Source organism: Ictalurus furcatus, chromosome 16 (assembly GCF_023375685.1).
Source record: "Ictalurus furcatus strain D&B chromosome 16, Billie_1.0, whole genome shotgun sequence".
NCBI lineage: Eukaryota > Metazoa > Chordata > Actinopteri > Siluriformes > Ictaluridae > Ictalurus > Ictalurus furcatus.
The window spans coordinates 25,540,834-25,560,051 of NC_071270.1; the positions used below are offsets into that span (position 1 = coordinate 25,540,834).

The 19,218-nt window shown below is 43.4% G+C and overlaps 1 protein-coding gene across 2 annotated transcripts in view; it reads right to left on the minus strand.

The window, feature by feature from the left end:
* Positions 1-19,218, minus strand: part of LOC128620467 (amine oxidase [flavin-containing] A-like) — a 59,214-nt gene that overhangs the window by 12,387 nt on the left and 27,609 nt on the right. For both annotated transcript variants that reach the window (XM_053645495.1, XM_053645496.1), the window contains exons 8-10: positions 11,169-11,269; positions 7,078-7,236; positions 1,931-2,017 (exon numbers count right to left, since the gene is read on the minus strand). In XM_053645495.1, the coding sequence (XP_053501470.1) occupies positions 1,931-2,017; positions 7,078-7,236; positions 11,169-11,269 (347 nt within the window). The remainder of the gene's footprint in view (positions 1-1,930; positions 2,018-7,077; positions 7,237-11,168; positions 11,270-19,218) is intronic.

The following is a 19,218-nucleotide window of genomic DNA, read 5'->3' on the forward strand; positions in this document are numbered from 1 at the left end:
CCACATGAGCCCACATGACCCCACATGGCTCCACATGACCCCACATGGCTCCATATGGCTCCACATGGCTCCACATGAGCCCACATGGCTCCACATGACTCCACATGACTCCACATGGCTCCACATGGCTCCACATGGCTCCACATGACTCCAAAGTTGCTCCCAATGGCAAGCGCCTTGCATGGCAGCTCTGCTACCCTTGGTGTGTGAGTGTGTGTGAATGGGTGAATGAGAAACAGTGTAAAGCGCTTAGTAGAACCGCTAAGGTTAAAAAGCGCTATATAAGTCCAGACCATTTACCCAGGCTTTAGCGAGAGAGACGGAGAAGAGGGGGAAAGAAAAGGAAAAAAGAGTTCCATGTCATCTTGAGAGTTCTGTCGAGTTTCTTCACGCTCAGAGGGCGTCAGGAGCGAGGTGACGAACACGGCTTGTCCTTAACGGCTTTCTGCGCTCCTCCTCGAACTTCTCGCTGAGATGTCAAGCTTGCACCGGGGAGTGATTTCACATGCTTTAATGTGACGTGTCTGAAACGAGCCTCGGCGAACGCCGTGCAGGGAAATGGAGCTGAACTAATCATCTCCGCCATCTTCACCATCAGACCACTATCAGGACCAGACATTTGGCCATACGTGTCAGCAGGGGCGCCCCTTAATTCTGTGATTTATACTGTAAAACCTTCATCAACGAGACATACAAGGTGCGTTATGTCACGTTATAGAACACCAGGAGCAATCTCAGAGCATGTGGTGTGGTTCACTCGTCTGCGAATGAACTTTTTTCCCCTTTAAATTCCGTGTAAATCCTTCATCGATGAGAAATACGAGGAGTTTTATACGATATTAGAAAGCATCAGGGACCGTCTCGGAGCATGTGGCGCATTCGCTTGCCTAAAAAAAATTCTCTGCATGTTTAGAATTTTTTTTTTTTTTTTAATTCTGTGTTTTACACTGAAAAAAAACCTCATCAGTGAGATCTACAAGGAGTTTTATATGATATTATACAACATCAGAGGCAACCTCGCAGCACACGGTGCGTTTGCCTTAACATTATCTGTAAATTACATTTAGTTCAATTCAATTCTTGGCATTATAGTGTAATAATTGAATCAATGAAAGGTTTATACGGTGTTATATAAGGTCAAGAGCAATCTTACAGCATGTGGTGCATTCATTTACCTTAAAATTGTACATGAATGTCAATTCTTTCTTTACATTCTGTGTGAAACCTTCGTCAATGAGAAATACAATGAGTTTTATGACTTCACTTGCTTTAAAATGGTTTAAAACATGTGCTTTATAATGTAAAAAAAAAAAAAAACCCATCACTGAGGTCTACAAGGATTTCTATATAATATTATATAACATCAAGGCATGAGGTGCGTTCATTTGCCTTCAAATTGTCTGTGAATATGAGCTCAACATAAATGAGCATGTATTATTGATATTTTTATTAAAAACAAAATGATGGCATGCAGCCGGTCTCGGGGAACGGGGAAGGAACCAGAGATGTCTCGTCTTATAATTTTTGTTGCATCAGACAGAAAATAAATAAAATAAAAACATCCTATGATGCATGAGACGACATGATCGCCTGAAGCGTGAGGAGAAAAACAATCCTAGAAAACATTGGTTTTTTTTAGATACTCACATGTAGCTTCCTGACTCATTTTTTTAACACCCTGTCAAAAATGCCAGTATGTGGTCTGAGCCTGTGTTGCCAAACACACTGCTCTTCCTCCATGCAAGTCCAAAAACACCAAAATTAACTCCTGCGTTAAAGCCAGATTTCTCAATGACATTCCTGCATCACTGAGGGGTTTTTGTTAAGTAATATCAATTAGCATAATGCAGGCTAATGAGACGATGAGGTCTGGAGCGATGAAGCGATCGTGACTGTACTGGCTGGTGACTCAGAAGTTTGTGTCACTTACTTTCTCCTCGTAGTGAACGTAGGAGGCCGCTTCGGGGCCCAGATATTTCACCAGGCTGCTAACAACGGCATCTCGTCTGTCCTCCATCTGAAAGGAAGCAAGAATAGATCAGCTTTATTTAATGACGACGGCGATGACGACGGCAGCTGTAACGAGAAATATAACACCGATGAAACACACGGCAAGAACAACGACAAGTGTTCTAGCTGACGTTGACGTTTGACGTTGGTCGAACACTTGAGATGCTCACCACGGCGCTGCTCAATTCTGGATTCTGATTGGTCAGAAGGTGTTGATATGTAGATTTTCACAATAGGTGCAATTTCTCTTGTTCTGGTGTGAGGAAAGGAGGAGGGCAGAAAGCCTGCAACACCACGGTCTAGCTGACGTTCCTCACACCACAAGACAAAAAGTCGCCACTTGAGCGCATTCAATTTCCTCATGGATGATGCTCTGGCTTTCAACATGGTCTCTACATCCTCAGTTGTGAGACTAGAATCTATGAGCTGGTGCCCCTCAGGGGCCAGACCCACAGTTTCCATATTTCCGGCCGAGGCTGATAAATCAGCCCTCCGGCTTGATGCAGTAGAGCCCTGAAGACAGGAATCTCCCAAGGAGTGCCGTCTAGCAGGGATATTATCTCTGAGAACCATATTCAAGCTGGCCAATACAGAGCTACTAGCAGCAGACGTAGATGGTGATCGGGGGGGGGGGAGTGTACAGCTGTGACCTCGGCCATGTGTGCACCTTAGCGTCCAACCCCAGTGGTGATGGATGAGTGAGGATGAACCACAGCGGGCAGTGTGTTGTCTCCTTGGAGATCCACTGAACACATCCACTTCCGCTTGGCCGAACCTCCGCCACATGGACTCCACCACTTGTGGATGGAGCCTCCAAATCCCCAGGCCTCAGCCCCTGCCTCGACAGGATGTCTGCCCCCACATTCCGGCTGCCTGAGTATTGCCCGAGGTATTTATATGTAGATATGTTAAACAACATAGAACACAGCACGACTTGTATCAGACCACCCCATTTGTAGGCAAGCGACTGACAGGTGCGTAACCTTGTAACCTTGTAACCTTGTTACAACAACCTTGTTACAGAGCTACTGAAGTAGATGTTTAGTAGAGATGTTTAGTAGATGTTAGTTTGCGCCTTCGGTTTGATATGTGAAGACTGTATTTGTTGTTAAAAAGGATAAACCGACATGCAGATCAGAGAGCCGTCTATGGGAGAAAGCAAGTCATTTTGAAGCCGAGATTAGAAGGAAAATCAAACATTGGGCAGAGCCAATACAGCAATTTGGAATGTCCTGAAAAAGAAGCAAACCACTGGTGTACTGAGCAGCACAGCACAAACAACTTCGTCTGAAAAGTTTATTATTTCCATAGGAAAAAAGTGACTACTTGCTAGTTACTTGGATTTGATCCAAATATTTCGTTCATTAAAAAATTTTTTTTTTTTTTTTAATTATTACTATTTAAAAAAGTAGAAAAGTTAAATCATTTCAATTCAATTCAATTCAATTTTATTTGTATAGCGCTTTTTACAATAGACATTGTCTCAAAGCAGCTTTACAGAAATATCAACACGGTATACAGATATTAAAGGTGCAAATTTATCCCAACTGAGCAAGCCACTGAGTGGCGACGATGGCAAAGAAAAACTCCCTAAGATGTTTTAAGAGGAAGAAACCTTGAGAGGAACCCGACTCAGAAGGGAACCCGTCCTCATCTGGGTAACAACAGATAGTGTGAAAAAGTTCATTATGGATTTATATGAAGTCTGTATGGCCTTAGGAGCAGCCGTAGTCCCAGCAGTCTGGAATTGGAGAAGATTTGAGCTCCATCCAGAGGCAGAAAGGATCTGGATCTCTAGTATCTCCATAAATTCATGTGGGGCTCGGCGAAAGGAGAGAGGGAGAAAAAAGATAATTATGACTGCGAAGTAGTAGAACAGAATCTAGTCAGGGTAGGCTTGAGTAAACAAATACGTTTTAAGCCTAGACTTAAACACTGAGACTGTGTCTGAGTCCCGAACACTAATAGGAAGACTGTTCCATAACAGTGGGGCTCTATAAGAGAAAGCTCTCCCCCCTGCTGTAGCCTTCACTATTCGAGGTACCGTCAAATAGCCTGCATCTTTTGATCTAAGAATCATTTAGATTAAGAATGTGATAAATATCATGAATTTATTCAGGTCCTTTTTATTATCAGCGCTATAACGGAGGTATGTATCTAAAAGGTTTAGGAAAGGCATGTTGCTCTAGACTTGCAGATCTTAAACATTCAGCACGTGTAACTTCTGCCATTATGTACGTAAACGTAGTGAAAATACGAACGATACTCGAGCTGTGAAAGTAGTTTTGACTGCAATGCTGTGAATAAAAACTAGTAAGACCTTCTCATGCCTGAGTTTTAAATTAATTGATATTTAAACTCTCCACATGATCACAGACCCGAAACACAAACACAGACTGAGAGACTCGAGAGCTGATGGTGAGGATTAAAAAAAGAGTACAGGACGGGCACTAGAGAAAAAAAAAACCACAAGAGCTGCAAAAATCACACTGTGTGTCCATTCCGTAAACTCTGCCAGCGCTCACAGGTGAGAGGAATGCTAATTAGCTGCAGCTTGCTACATAATAACGGAAGGCAAACAAACAGTTCGGCAGCTCGGGTAGCGGCGAATGTCTTTCACAATGGTGCTGCTGAATTTGAATGAAGGCTCTCGAGGAGATTGTGCTATGATGCGTTTTTGGGAAATGTGTGTGTGTGTGTAAGTATGTGTGAGTGTGTGTGGGCAATGAGAAACAGATGAAGCAATATCACACTCGTTCAGAACACACGCTGAAGTTTCCTCTTCTGGTGATTAATGGAATGAACAGTTTGGTGAACTTTACTCCATTTTTGTTCCTCTGAAGTTTTTCGTGTGCACGCGTTCAGTGTCTGAAGCTATCGTCTTTAGCTTTGTACTTTAGCTATGAGGCTAATGTGGCTAATGGATGTTTACGTCACCTAAAATATTTTAAGCAGATTTCGGCCTCGAAACAGAATTACACGCATGTATATATGTGTGTATATGTGTGTGTATATGTGTCGCTTCCTGCCAACATGATAAACAATACATTCTAGCCTGCACTTTGACCTAGCATAGACCGTAGCCACGCCCTCTTGGTTTCCATTGGTTCATTAATACACAGGTCAAAATAGATAAAGAGCATGACGCGAACGTAACCTCTACCAGAAGGATATTTCCCGTCCAGCGTCCTTTCCCCTTCAGTGCTATCTGCTAAATGAATAAATGTAAACGTAAACTCATGACCGCGAGAAATAAAATCAACGATATGTACGATGTGAACTTGCAATTGTGAGAAAAGATGACAGGATCGTGAGATATAAAGTTGCAGTTGTGAGAAATTCAATTCTATTCAATTCAATTGTATTTGTATGGCGCGTTTAACAGTGGACGTTGTCTCAAAGCAGCTTTACAGAATCATATAAACACAGGATGGAGATTTTAAGTGTGTGAATTATCAATATTGAGTGAGACGGTGGTGAGGGAAAAACTCCCTGAGATGATACGAGGAAGAAACCTTGAGAGGAACCAGACTCGGAAGGGAACCCGTCCTCATCTGGGGAACGACGGAGAGTGTGAAAGTGAAAGAAAGTTCATTATGGTGTTTATATGAAGTCTGTTTGTTGAACTCGTCCACTGTTCACTAAAGGAGACCCGAGTGTAAAACTGCATGTGGTGATCGCAGTCCCAAGGCCATGAATAAAGTCACAATTACCTTTTTGTTTTGTTTTTTGATTCCGTGGCGGAAACGGGCTTCCATACAGGTCACCGTTTTGAGAAGGAAAATATACATCACTCCTGGAGGCCTCCATGTTTTTTTTTCCCCACAATTTGTAGCTCGAATGCAGCCAAATGCGGCATATTTTTCCTATGGCCTGTGTGTGTTATCCAGTACTTGTCTATATTCTACAGAAGCCCTAAGCCCTAATCTTCATTTGTGAAGATTATCTTGATGGACAAAACATGTAAGAATCATAAACTTGTGTTTGGTCTCAGAGTTTGTTTTCGGCACTAATCCAAACGCCAATGGAAAAATCCTGTTGGCTTTTTGGCGAGGGAACCAGGGTGATGCTAGCTTCTGGGTCGGCGTACAGAAATACGTCATCCCTGCAGGATTGACGACTTCCACGTTAGTGCCGACACCCCACGTCCGGGAACACCGCTCTCTCTCTCTTAATGCAGAGATAAAGTCCATCTGTACAGCGGGCCGTTATTACATTTACGATGGCGAAGACGCCAACGCGCATGAAACAGCAGTCCCATTCACAAGGCGTGAGATTTTCTCGGGATAAAATGACGCCATGAGAAAACAGATTTCGGTTATGTCAAGGTCACGAGAGCGTTAAGTCGAGATGACAGGAAAACAGCAAAGAAAGAAAATGACTAATGCGTGGCTGCTTAGGGATTGCGTAACATTCTGTAGTTTTGTGTTTGATTTCGTTTGGGCTTTACCCGGAGTTATTTCTACTGCTCATTTAACAGAAGGTGAAACACAGCAGAATAATTCCAGACTCATAACCGCAAAAACAATCCATTAAAAAAATTAAAATCCCAGAGATACTCGGATAATAATTACATTAGCTCACATTCTCATGTGAAACGAATGCAATTAGAACAGTGCGTTACGGCTCGTCTGGAAAAGGGTGTACTTTTTATCTTTTTTTTTTTTTTTTCTTTTTCAACTGAACCAAGCTTTTACGTTTTAACATTTTCTGACCCCCGACTCTTTCCGACACCGATGCGAGTTTGTTTACGGCGCAGATGACGAGGTTGGAGAAGAGGTGTGATGGAAGGGCAGATTAATTGAACACACTTCGGTAAACACACATTGCGTACGTGTTGAAAGTCGCCTCTTCGGGGATGTCTCCTGACGCCCGAATGCGGCGACTGCATCCATTTTCACCTCGCCACGAAAATATGCCTCGAAAGCTCTGAACGGTATGAAGCTGCAAACCTCTGGGACGGACCCCAAAATCCCCCCACGCTGTTGATAACACTCTTCTATTCCCGCTCGCTCTCACACCCTCTCTCTCGCTCGCATTTTCACCTTCTCCCCCTCAGTCTCTCACCTCTCGGCTGTTCCAGTAACAGGCCTGAACCCCGGCGATGAAGCCCACCAGCGCCGGGCTCCCGCTGGGACTGGTGGCGTCAAAGGTGACCCCGAAAGGGCAATGTACAGAGGGACGTGCCACGATCTCGCCTGAGAAGCCTTTCTGCTTCCAGAATGCCTGTAAAATTCGACACACTTATTTATTACTTACTTGATACTTATTTTAGCATATTTGAATATAGAAACAATTCTCATTACATACCTACATCAATTAACATTTAATTAAAATGAGTAGTTTATCTAGAAGTGGCAACTTTACTGACGAGAAAATTCACCACAAAAACTAGAGTATGTCAGTGACTCAATACTAACGGCATAAATGATATACACATTCACTGTTCCTGAGCGGAGACAATAGCCCCGCCCATCTCGTTATCTATTGGTTGGCACGAAAGTTGGCAAGAAGTGGAAGTAACCGCTAACAGAAGCAAAAGCATTTTTCACGTCCCGCGTCCTTTCCCCTTCAGTGAATTGGTTTTTCCAATGGCTATGTTTTTGTGTTTGGTCAGTGAATATTTCCATGTAGCTGAGAAACCAGAAAGCTGCCGTTTTCATCTGTCTAACATATCGCTAGCAATGGGTTGGGTTACCACTAAACCGTAACTATTGGCACCTCTGGTTTACCACACTTACTGCAAACATACTCAATCAGCTAAGATGTTATTTGGCGTCTTTAGTGGGTTGTTTTTTTTTTTTTTTTAGATCGAGATTGAAGCTACGAGGCTAACGTAGCTCGCAAGAAATGAAAGTCCGTCTCACTCAAACGTACACTGGCTGTCAACTTTAATAATTGAGTGTTTCAGACACTGCTCATCTCCTGGGATTTTCACACACAGCAGTCTCTAGAGTTTACACAGAATGGTGCCAAAACACTGAGTGAGCAACAGTTCTGTGGGTGGAAACACCTTGTTGGTAAGAGATGTCAGAAAGGATAGAGTAACTCATATAATCACTCCTTACAGTTGTGGTGAGACTCACCTAACTAGACAGTTGAAGAATTTTTAAAAAAAAAATCACCAGGTCTTTTTTCCAGTGTTCACAAACTGTCCGGTTTGTGTGAGCTCGTGCCCGTGATAGCCTCAGACACTTGTTCTTGGTTGACAGGAGTAGAGCCTGATGTGGTTCTCTGCCGTCGTAACCCATCCACCTCATGGTTTGATGTGCTGTGCGTTCTGAGGTGCTTTTCTGCTCATCACGGTTGTAAAGAGTGATTATATGAGTTATTATAGTGTGTGAAGATCCCAGGAGACCAGCCGTTTCTGAAATACTCAAACCAGCCCATCTGATACCAACAACCATGCATGCCATGGTTAAAGTCACAAACATCACACTTTCTCTCCATTGTGATGTTTGATGTGAACATTATCTGAAGCTCTTGAGCTGTATTTGCATGATTTTATGCATTGTGCTGCTGCCACATGATTGGCTGATTTGCATAAATGAGCAGGTGTACAGCTGTTCCTATTAAAGTGGACGGTGTGTCTATATATTTTCCAGCTTTCCAATTATTACTAAAATACTTAGCTAAGAAAACTAAGAATTGTCACGATATAGTAAGAGTACACTCGTAAAATGTAGAACTCTTTAGTCTAAGAGTATTTAAAAAAAACGACCCATAATTTGGAGCTTGCACCGCACACACTGTTAGGAAAAAAAAAAAACGTTCTTAAATGGTTTCTTCTTAAACGATGTAATAAACCCTTAAGGAACTCTTGATGAACCCTCTCAACAAAAGGGCTCATTTGATAACTTAGGGTTCCCGGTCCTCCTTAAATGGCTGTACTTGGAAACACTTGGTAGGGTTGTAGGGTTCTAGAACTTTTACAACTTTTATGGATGCCTCCAAAGAGAAACTGAAGAACCTCAAGGGGTTCTAAGTTTTATGAGTGTACTCTTAACATATCGTGACGATTCTTAGTTTTCTTAGCTGAGTATTTTTGTAATAATTGGAAAGTTGGAAAATACTTTATTATAGCTTTCCATGCAGAACCTTTAAAGGTTCCTCCAGATGGACGACTGAAGAGACCTTGGCTTCGTAAAGCTTCTACAGTAGGCTTTAAGCAAAAAATAATGATAAATAATTTGGGGTTTGTACCGCACACTTACCCAGTTACTACACACACTCTTGAATAAAATATGTTCTTCGGGGGTTTTTTAAGAGTTCACGGGATAATTAACGGTTCTTAGCTTCCAAAAAAATTGTTCTACATGGAAACCTATCTGACAGGGAAACATTTTGTATTAAAGTTCCAATTTTTTTTTTTTTTTTGGAAGCTAAGGAACCTTGATTATCTAATGAACCCTTAGAGAACCCTTGAAGAACCAATTTTTCTAAGAGCGTATGTATTACTATACCACAAAGCAGTTTGTTGTAGGGTTCTATACTGTACAGAACCGTCATGGGTTCCACTAGAGGTAGAACTGAACACCCCGAGACATATTTATGGAAATATTTAGAGTGAAATAGACTCCCATTACTTGTTAGTTACTTTAACCTTGTAGGTTCGTGCAGGTAGGAAGTTCACAGTATAATAATAATAATAATAATAATAATAATAATAATAATAAAACATAAGATAATCTCTTAGCTTGCCTAATAAAATAAGACTCCAAACACATCTCTGATTGGCTGATTGATTTAGTGTGAGGGGATAATTGTGTAAATGTGCGTAGACTATTCTCTGCATTGTCCCTTTAAGGACTGTTAAAAGTTTTCTCCATCTCTATTTAGATTGTTCGTGAAGTTTCACCAGAGAGAACGTCCTCATCAGTCCTCACATAAATGTGCAATTTCTGCATAAATCCATGCATTTATAATTATTCATTTTCATTATCTCTGTCTGTGAATACACAATGTGTGCTGAGCTCGTTACATAACCGCGTCTAACTCTTCCTATTACTCGTCACTTTCTAAACAATGTTAAATCCCTTCTCCTAAACTTCACTGCAAGCGAAAGCATCTCGCCACGTCGTGTGTGTGTGTGTGTGTGTGTGTGTGTGTGTGTGTGTGTGTGTGTGTGTATATATATATATATATATATTTAATGTAAAACGACTCGTTTACTGTGAGCAACGTTCGACTTGTCTGAGATAAAAGGAGACGTTATTCAATTCCGAACACGCTTTCCTTCTCTCGCAGCTTCCTTCAACCATTAACGCAGGAAAAACTTCATAAATAACTGATGAGTCAGAAATGTGCTAAGCTTCTCTGATAAACACTCATGTAATCAGACGTTAATGAGAAATGATTAATGTAGGGTAAAGAACATTTACAGCCGGTTAGCCATAAAAAAGTGGAGTAAAAAAAATGCTTTCAGAAGGAATTTCAGTCCTCAAATACCTGCTCACATTTCTATTATATGGTTTATATTCTACGTAGGGAAATGTGGAGCGCTGTGGAGCGACCGGTATCTAAAGTCTATGTAAAATCCCGTCGATTGATAGGCGTGGTCAGGTGACGTGACGCATTTCACGCATGGCGTGACTCTAAACAGCGCCTGTACACCACGTCATCAGCTTCTCTTTGTCTGAAGCGACGGCGCAATTTACAAGCATTCCCCAGTATGAGAAAGCTTTCGGTAATATTAGGTGACTGAGGAGTTTCTAAATTTGCATATTCATACATATTCATATCCATAGATTCTGATATTATTCATGAGAGTAAAAGTGTAAAGATGTTCCAGGTATATTTTTAGTTATTTCTCAGACACTAAAAGCTTATTGTACAATCTCTATTTTTTTTTTAATTCTGTATAGATTATCTGTAATGGTTTAAAAATGAAACATTCAGTTAATTGATATTCAGTAATTAAAATAAGTTAAAAGGGTTTTTTTTTAATAATCTGGCAGCTCTGGTTTATACTGTATGATATATGATTGTGTGTATATATGAAAGGGAAGGGAAAGTGATTTAACGTGGTGCTGAATGAAAATAGAAAAGCAGAAACTAGGAGAAAAGATGAATGAGACAGACAGACAGACAGACAGACAGTTTGATTGATGTCTGGGGGAAATGGAATAAAAGGCTTAGAGAAGATGGATGTCACTCACTGTAGGATACGTGATGATAAACTTGGTCATGTGACCCACAGGCATGCACTGTGCAAGACTCCGACGCTCCAGAGGCAAAGCAGGCCGGTACTCGATCTGAGCTGGAAGAATGACAGGAAGTGGGAGGAGTCAGGGGTTAGGACTTAATATTTTGTTAAAAATAACATATAAACATGGACCGATCCCGTCTCTCTGGAGAGGGGATTAACGTTTAAGAGTGGAACTGTATATTAGATGTGATTTGGATGATGCGATCGTTCCAGTCCTCGGGTCCTGAGAGAAGCGATGCCCTCTGAGGCGAGTGCCTTGTGGGATGATTTAAACATGAGGTTCGCAGTGATGATAAACTGGTGGCTATAAACCTCCCAGATCTGTAAACTACGTTAGCATCATATCCTGAATGCAGAATTACGGAAGCAAATGTTGTGGATCAAATATCTGAGAGGGACAGAGAGACAGGGGGAAAGTAAGGGAGAGAGAGACAGGGGGATAGTAAGGGAGAGAGAGACAGGGGGAAAGTAAGGGAGAGAGAGACAGGGGGATAGTAAGGGAGAGAGAGACAGGGGGAAAGTAAGCGAGAGAGAGACAGGGGGAAAGTAAGGGAGAGAGAGACAGGGGGAAAGTAAGGGAGAGAGAGACAGGGGGAAAGTAAGTGAGAGAGAGACAGGGGAAAGTAAGTGAGGGAGAGACAGGGGGAAAGTAAGGGAGAGAGAGACAGGGGGAAAGTAAGGGAGAGAGAGACAGGGGGAAAGTAAGAGAGAGAAAGACAGAGGGAAAGTAAGTGAGAGAGAGAGACAGGGGGAAAGTAAGTGAGAGAGAGACAGGGGGAAAGGTAAGGGAGAGAGAGACAGGGGGAAAGTAAGGGAGAGAGAGACAGGGGGATAGTAAGGGAGAGAGAGACAGGGGGAAAGTAAGGGAGAGAGAGACAGGGGGATAGTAAGGGAGAGAGAGACAGGGGGAAAGTAAGCGAGAGAGAGACAGGGGGAAAGTAAGGGAGAGAGAGACAGGGGGAAAGTAAGTGAGAGAGAGACAGGGGGAAAGTAAGTGAGGGAGAGACAGGGGGAAAGTAAGGGAGAGAGAGACAGGGGGAAAGTAAGGGAGAGAGAGACAGGGGGAAAGTAAGGGAGAGAGAGACAGGGGGAAAGTAAGGGAGAGAGAGACAGGGGGAAAGTAAGGGAGAGAGAGACAGGGGGAAAGTAAGGGAGAGAGAGACAGGGGGAAAGTAAGAGAGAGAAAGACAGAGGGAAAGTAAGTGAGAGAGAGAGACAGGGGGAAAGTAAGTGAGAGAGAGACAGGGGGAAAGGTAAGGGAGAGAGAGACGGGGGGAAAGTAAGAGAGAGAGATACAGGGGGAAAGGTAAGGGAGAGAGAGACAGGGGGAAAGTAAGGGAGAGAGAGACAGGGGGAAAGTAAGAGAGAGAAAGACAGAGGGAAAGTAAGTGAGAGAGAGAGACAGGGGGAAAGTAAGTGAGAGAGAGACAGGGGGAAAGGTAAGGGAGAGAGAGACAGGGGGAAAGTAAGAGAGAGAGATACAGGGGGAAAGGTAAGGGAGAGAGAGACAGGGGGAAAGTAAGGGAGAGAGAGACAGGGGGAAAGTAAGAGAGAGAAAGACAGAGGGAAAGTAAGTGAGAGAGAAACGGGGAAAGGTAAGGGAGAGAGAGACAGGGGGAAAGTAAGAGAGAGAGATACAGGGGGAAAGTAAGGGAGAGAGAGACAGGGGAAAGTAAGTGAGAGAGAAAGACAGAGGGAAAGTAAGGGAGAGAGAGACAGGGGGAAAGTAAGGGAGAGAGAGACAGAGGGAAAGTAACTGAGAGAGAGAGACAGGGAGAAAGCAAGAGAGAGAAAGACAGAGGGAAAGTAAGTGAGAGAGAGAGACAGAGGGAAAGTAAGTGAGATAGAGAGACAGGGGGAAAGTAAGAGAGAGAAAGACAGAGGGAAAGTAAGTGAGAGAGAGAGACAGAGGGAAAGTAAGTGAGAGAGAGACAGGGGGAAAGGTAAGGGAGAGAGAGACAGGGGGAAAGGTAAGGGAGAGAGATACAGGGGGAAAGGTAAGGGAGAGAGAGACAGGGGGAAAGTAAGGGAGAGAGAGAGACAGGGGGAAAGGTAAGGGAGAGAGAGACAGGGGGAAAGTAAGGGAGAGAGAGAGACAGGGGGAAAGTAAGAGAGAGAAAGACAGAGGGAAAGTAAGTGAGAGAGAGAGACAGGGGGAAAGGTAAGGGAGAGAGAGACAGGGGGAAAGGTAAGGGAGAGAGAGACAGGGGGAAAGTAAGGGAGAGAGAGACAGGGGGAGAGAGACAGGGGGATAGTAAGGGAGAGAGAGACAGGGGGATAGTAAGGGAGAGAGAGACAGGGGGAAAGTAAGTGAGAGAGAAAGACAGAGGGAAAGTAAGGGAGAGAGAGACAGGGGGAAAGTAAGGGAGAGAGAAACGGGGAAAGGTAAGGGAGAGAGAGACAGGGGGAAAGTAAGAGAGAGAGATACAGGGGGAAAGTAAGGGAGAGAGAGACAGGGGGAAAGTAAGGGAGAGAGAGACAGGGGGAAAGGTAAGGGAGAGAGATACAGGGGGAAAGGTAAGGGAGAGAGATACAGGGGGAAAGGTAAGGGAGAGAGAGACAGGGGGAAAGTAAGGGAGAGAGAGACAGGGGAAAGTAAGAGAGAGAAAGACAGAGGGAAAGTAAGTGAGAGAGAGAGACAGGGGGAAAGTAAGTGAGAGAGAGAGACAGGGGGAAAGTAAGTGAGAGAGAGACAGGGGGAAAGTAAGAGAGAGAGATACAGGGGGAAAGGTAAGGGAGAGAGAGACAGGGGGATAGTAAGGGAGAGAGAGACAGGGGGATAGTAAGGGAGAGAGAGACAGGGGGAAAGTAAGTGAGAGAGAAAGACAGAGGGAAAGTAAGGGAGAGAGAGACAGGGGGAAAGTAAGGGAGAGAGAAAGACAGAGGAAAAGTAAGGGAGAGAGACAGGGGAATAGTAAGGGAGAGAGAGACAGGGGGAAAGTAAGGGAGAGACAGACAGGGGGAAAGTAAGTGAGGGACACAAAGAGATAGCGACAGTGAGAGACAGACAGGCATTGGAGAGAGATACAAAAAGACATAGAAAGGAAGAGAGACAGCGAGAGAGGGGGAACACTGAGGGAGAGAAACGGAGAGAGATGAGAGAGACACACACAGAGAGACAAAGACAGACACAGAGAGATACAGAAAAAGAAAGAGATACACAGAGTGAGAAAGACTCCGAGAGAGAGAAACATGAGTGAAAGAGCCTGAGGAAAAAAACGGAGGAAAAAGAAACAGTGAAAAGACACAGATGGAGAGATATGATAGATTCACCAGAGAGAGAGAGAGAGAGAGAGAGAGAGAGAGAGAGAGAGAGAGCTGCAGTATGAGGACATTATGGTGTATGAGAGCAGACGTCTCGCAGCACTCTGATCAGCTCGTCTTATCGATCTGAGTGCTGCGCTCTCTCATAAGACAGCACTCTGCTAAATTGGATGCAATGCCCCAGTGACTGGCTCTCTGTGAAATGACCGATCTATACCCGAGTGTGTGTGATTTAACACCGCCACGCCACGCCGCTGCGTAGCACCTATAATTAAAGCATATCCATTTAGAGAAGAGCGACGCCATCCGATACGCTCATGTGCAGCTCTGACCGTGTGTCAGGAAACACCCACGGTATCCCACGTGACCTCGCACGTCGCACCTCATTACCCAGCATGCCCTGCTTTCAGCCCCTCGCACGGCCTTTTTACAGTCTCTACTCTCACTGCATTCGATACAGGACGTGCCACGGCGTCCCAGTGTCCCTGTACACGTTATTTACAATTGAAAGGAGTAATTCAGTAGGAGTAACACACTCCGTGTCACACTCACGCCACGCAAATCTGCTCATTTGCTTACACCGCGCTCATCGTGTTCATCCGTTTCTAGTTTCCTCTGACCGTCACAACGCGCCGACACTGGAGACTCCTTCCTTGAAGGTCTCCTTTCAGTAAACATTATTTATTTATTTTTCAATCAGTGTATGCCGATCGCCCACCGCACACGTCCCTCTGTACGAGCTGTTACCGTAGAAACGACAACGCGTTAGAGAACAAGCGCATGAATACAGACCTGCGATTGATTAATCGACACCTAATCAACACCTTCTGACCAATCAGGGCGCTGTTTTAGGAGGCTTCTTCTTCTTCTTCTTCTTTTAAACCGGTTTTTAGACAAACGAACTAAGAATCCGACGCGATTCGTTCAAAACAATCCGACAAACGTTCCGTTCCTTGCTTCCTAATTCACCCGGGATGGAATAAATTACATTAGGGTTGTGTTGTGAACTTTAAAAGCGCATGACGATCTCTGGGTAATTATCAATCACGTAATGAATCGATTTAAGTAAATGACCATTATAAAGAATTCTTCCTAATCACAATCAGTGCTCAGCGGTTAATCTGTAATGCGTCCTCGTCTCCTCGTCTCTTTATTCATTATTCGTTATTATCCAGACAGGACAACAAATAAAGCAGGCGTACGTTGGACGTGTTCGCGTCCAGATTCCGGCTGAATGGATGTGATTTGGATCTCATTATATATTCCTGTAACGTTTATAATGAGGCTTTGTGTTCACTCACTAATCAATAATCATCACTTACACACCGCAGACTGCACACTCGCGTTCATCAGCAAGAACCGCAGTACTGCCGGTGCTCCAGTCATCTCCGAATACTTCCCTTCTTTCTTTCTTCTTTCTTTCCTTCTTTCCTTCTTTCTTTCTTCTTTCCTTCTTTCTTTCCTTCACTTACACACCGCAGACTGCACACTCGCGTTCATCAGCAAGAACCGCAGTACTGCCGGTGCTCCAGTCATCTCCGAATACTTCCCTTCTTTCTTTCTTCTTTCTTTCCTTCTTTCCTTCTTTCTTTCCTTCTTCCTTTCCTTCTTTCTTTCCTTCACTTACACACCGCAGACTGCACACTCGCGTTCATCAGCAAGAACCGCAGTACTGCCTGTGCTCCAGTCATCTCCGAATACTTCCCTTCTTTCTTTCTTCTTTCTTTCCTTCTTTCCTTCTTTCTTTCCTTCTTCCTTTCCTTCTTTCTTTCCTTCACTTACACACCGCAGACTGCACACTCGCGTTCATCAGCAAGAACCGCAGTACTGCCTGTGCTCCAGTCATCTCCGAATACTTCCCTTCTTTCTTTCTTCTTTCTTTCCTTCTTTCCTTCTTTCTTTCCTTCTTCCTTTCCTTCTTTCCTTCTTTCTTTCCTTCACTTACACACCGTAGACTGCACACTCGCGTTCATCAGCAAGAACCGCAGTACTGCCGGTGCTCCAGTCATCTCCGAATACTTCCCTTCTTTCTTTCCTTCTTTCTTTCTTTCTTTCCTTCTTTCTTTCCTTCTTTCCTTCTTTCTTTCTTTCCTTCTTTCTTTCCTTCTTTCCTTCTTTCTTTCCTTCACTTACACACCGCAGACTGCACACTCGCGTTCATCAGCAAGAACCGCAGTACTGCCTGTGCTCCAGTCATCTCCGAATACTTCCCTTCTGCTTTCCTTCCTTCTTTCCTTCTTTCTTTCTTTCTTTCCTTCTTCCTTTCCTTCTTTCCTTCTTTCTTTCCTTCACTTACACACCGCAGACTGCACACTCGCGTTCATCAGCAAGAACCGCAGTACTGCCGGTGCTCCAGTCATCTCCGAATACTTCCCTTCTTTCTTTCTTCTTTCTTTCCTTCTTTCCTTCTTTCTTTCTTTCTTTCCTTCACTTACACACCGCAGACTGCACACTCGCGTTCATCAGCAAGAACCGCAGTACTGCCTGTGCTCCAGTCATCTCCGAATACTTCCCTTCTTTCTTTCTTCTTTCTTTCCTTCTTTCCTTCTTTCTTTCTTTCTTTCCTTCACTTACACACCGCAGACTGCACACTCGCGTTCATCAGCAAGAACCGCAGTACTGCCTGTGCTCCAGTCATCTCCGAATACTTCCCTTCTTTCCTTCCTTCTTTCTTTCTTCTTTCCTTCTTTCCTTCCTTCTTTCCTTCTTTCTTTCCTTCTTTCTTTCTTCCTTTCTTCCTTTCCTTCTTTCCTTCTTCCCTTCTTTCTTTCTTTCTTTCCTTCTTTCTTTCCTTCTTTGGTTCTTTCCTTCCTTCTTTCCTTCTTTCTTTCCTTCTTCCCTTCTTTCTTTCTTTCCTTCTTTCCTTCTTTCCTTCTTTCCTTCTTTCTTTCCTTCTTTCCTTCCTTCTTTCCTTCTTTCTTTCCTTCTTCCCTTCTTTCTTTCTTTCCTTCTTTCCTTCTTTCCTTCTTTCCTTCTTTCTTTCCTTCTTTCCTTCTTTCCTTCTTTCTTTCTTTCCTTCTTTCCTTCTTTCTTTCTTTCCTTCTTCCTTTCTTTCCTTCTTTCTTTCTTTCCTTCACTTACACACCGCAGACTGCACACTCACGTTCATCAGCAAGAACCGCAGTACTGCCTGTGCTCCAGTCATCTCCGAATACTTCCCTTCTTTCTTTCCTTCTTTCTTTCTATTGTCCTTTCTTTCTACCTTTCTCTTTCTTTGACATTTAGCCTAATTTTGTTCTTTCTTTCTTCCATTTTTGACAATTACAGATTTTTCTTTCTTTCTTTCCTTCTTTCTTTTTCTTCTGTCCTCTGTCTTCCTTTCTCTTTTTTTTGACAATTCGCGTAACTTTAGTTCTTTCATTCTTCCTTTTTTGACAATTACAGATTTTTCTTTCTTTCTTTCTTTTCTTCTTTCTTCTGTCCTTTCTTTCTTCCTTTCTCTTTTTTTTTTTACAATTAGCGTAACTTTCGTTCTTTCTTTCTTATTTTTTTGACAATTACAGATTTTTCTTTCTTTCTTTCTTCGGGCAAGGTCACCTAAAGCCATGTGTGAAGTGTCGACAGGAGAACTCGTCGGTGCTTTCTGCGTCATTGCGATCGCATCCTGAAGTCTCTCGGCCACGCACGTTTCCTTGAGAGGAGTTTATCGCGGATGAGATAAGAACGTCATTAGTGACATTCCAAGTGACACGATGACGTTAGCGAAGGTCACGAACGACGGGGAGAGAACAGAGGACAGGAAAGGAGGATAGGAACAATAGGAACATCATCATACATCGTCTTCCTCGGTGAAAGGGAATAACGATGCGTCCGTGTGTCTTTTACATCTCGGCGTCAGACAGACGGGGAAGTTGATCGCATATCGCGCAACGTTTGCGAATAAAGCGTTGATCCCGTCCCATGTGTTCAAGAGAACGATGTCATCACTTCCGGGGAAACCGGTGCAAAATATCGATACGAATGGACGCTGGTGAAAGCAGGGAAGCCACTGTGGCTCTTTTTTCCAGTATCGTAAATGACTTGTGCCTCATGTTCTCTTGAGATCGGAGGCGGATGCCTGATATTTGGGACTGGAGTTGTGTGAGACAGCTCTGCGACAGTGAGACAGCTCTGGGACAGTGAGACAGTTCTGGGAGATAATTATACCAAATCATTTCGATGACAGACTTTGTAACGAGATTGGTCCGCTGGTTAGTGCAATCCTTCCGAACCACCGCGCCTCAGTTCCCACAGAAATGCGCATTGCCATTGGCCAATCACATCAGCCGGTTATCCAATCACATGATTTGTCGAGGTAAAGTCACATGACTTTTTTTTTTCCCAATACGCATTGAGTAATTTATTGTGTATCGGTCTTCTGGATTTTCTAGATTAATAAACACTTTTGAATGTAAGGTCTGAGTTTTCCATTCGAGACATGGACGCTACTTTAATGTACATAAAGTATGCAGGGTGTAAAGAAAGAAAGAAAGAAAGAAAGAGGATATCTAACCGCTATAACATAAGTTAGAACTGGAACTAATCGTGGTCGTTTCACTACATTAAATGTAACTATAAATAATACTCAACATCGGGGGTAACAGGAACTCCTCTTCATCACACCAGCCTGTCCGTGGTTATTTGTATATTTGTAATAAGTGTAATAAAGCGACGGAGGTGTGTACTATAGTGGAGTTGTTCTGTAGCCTGAGACTGACTCCGGCTGAGTGAGTGAAGCGGGGATGAAGCCTGAAGGA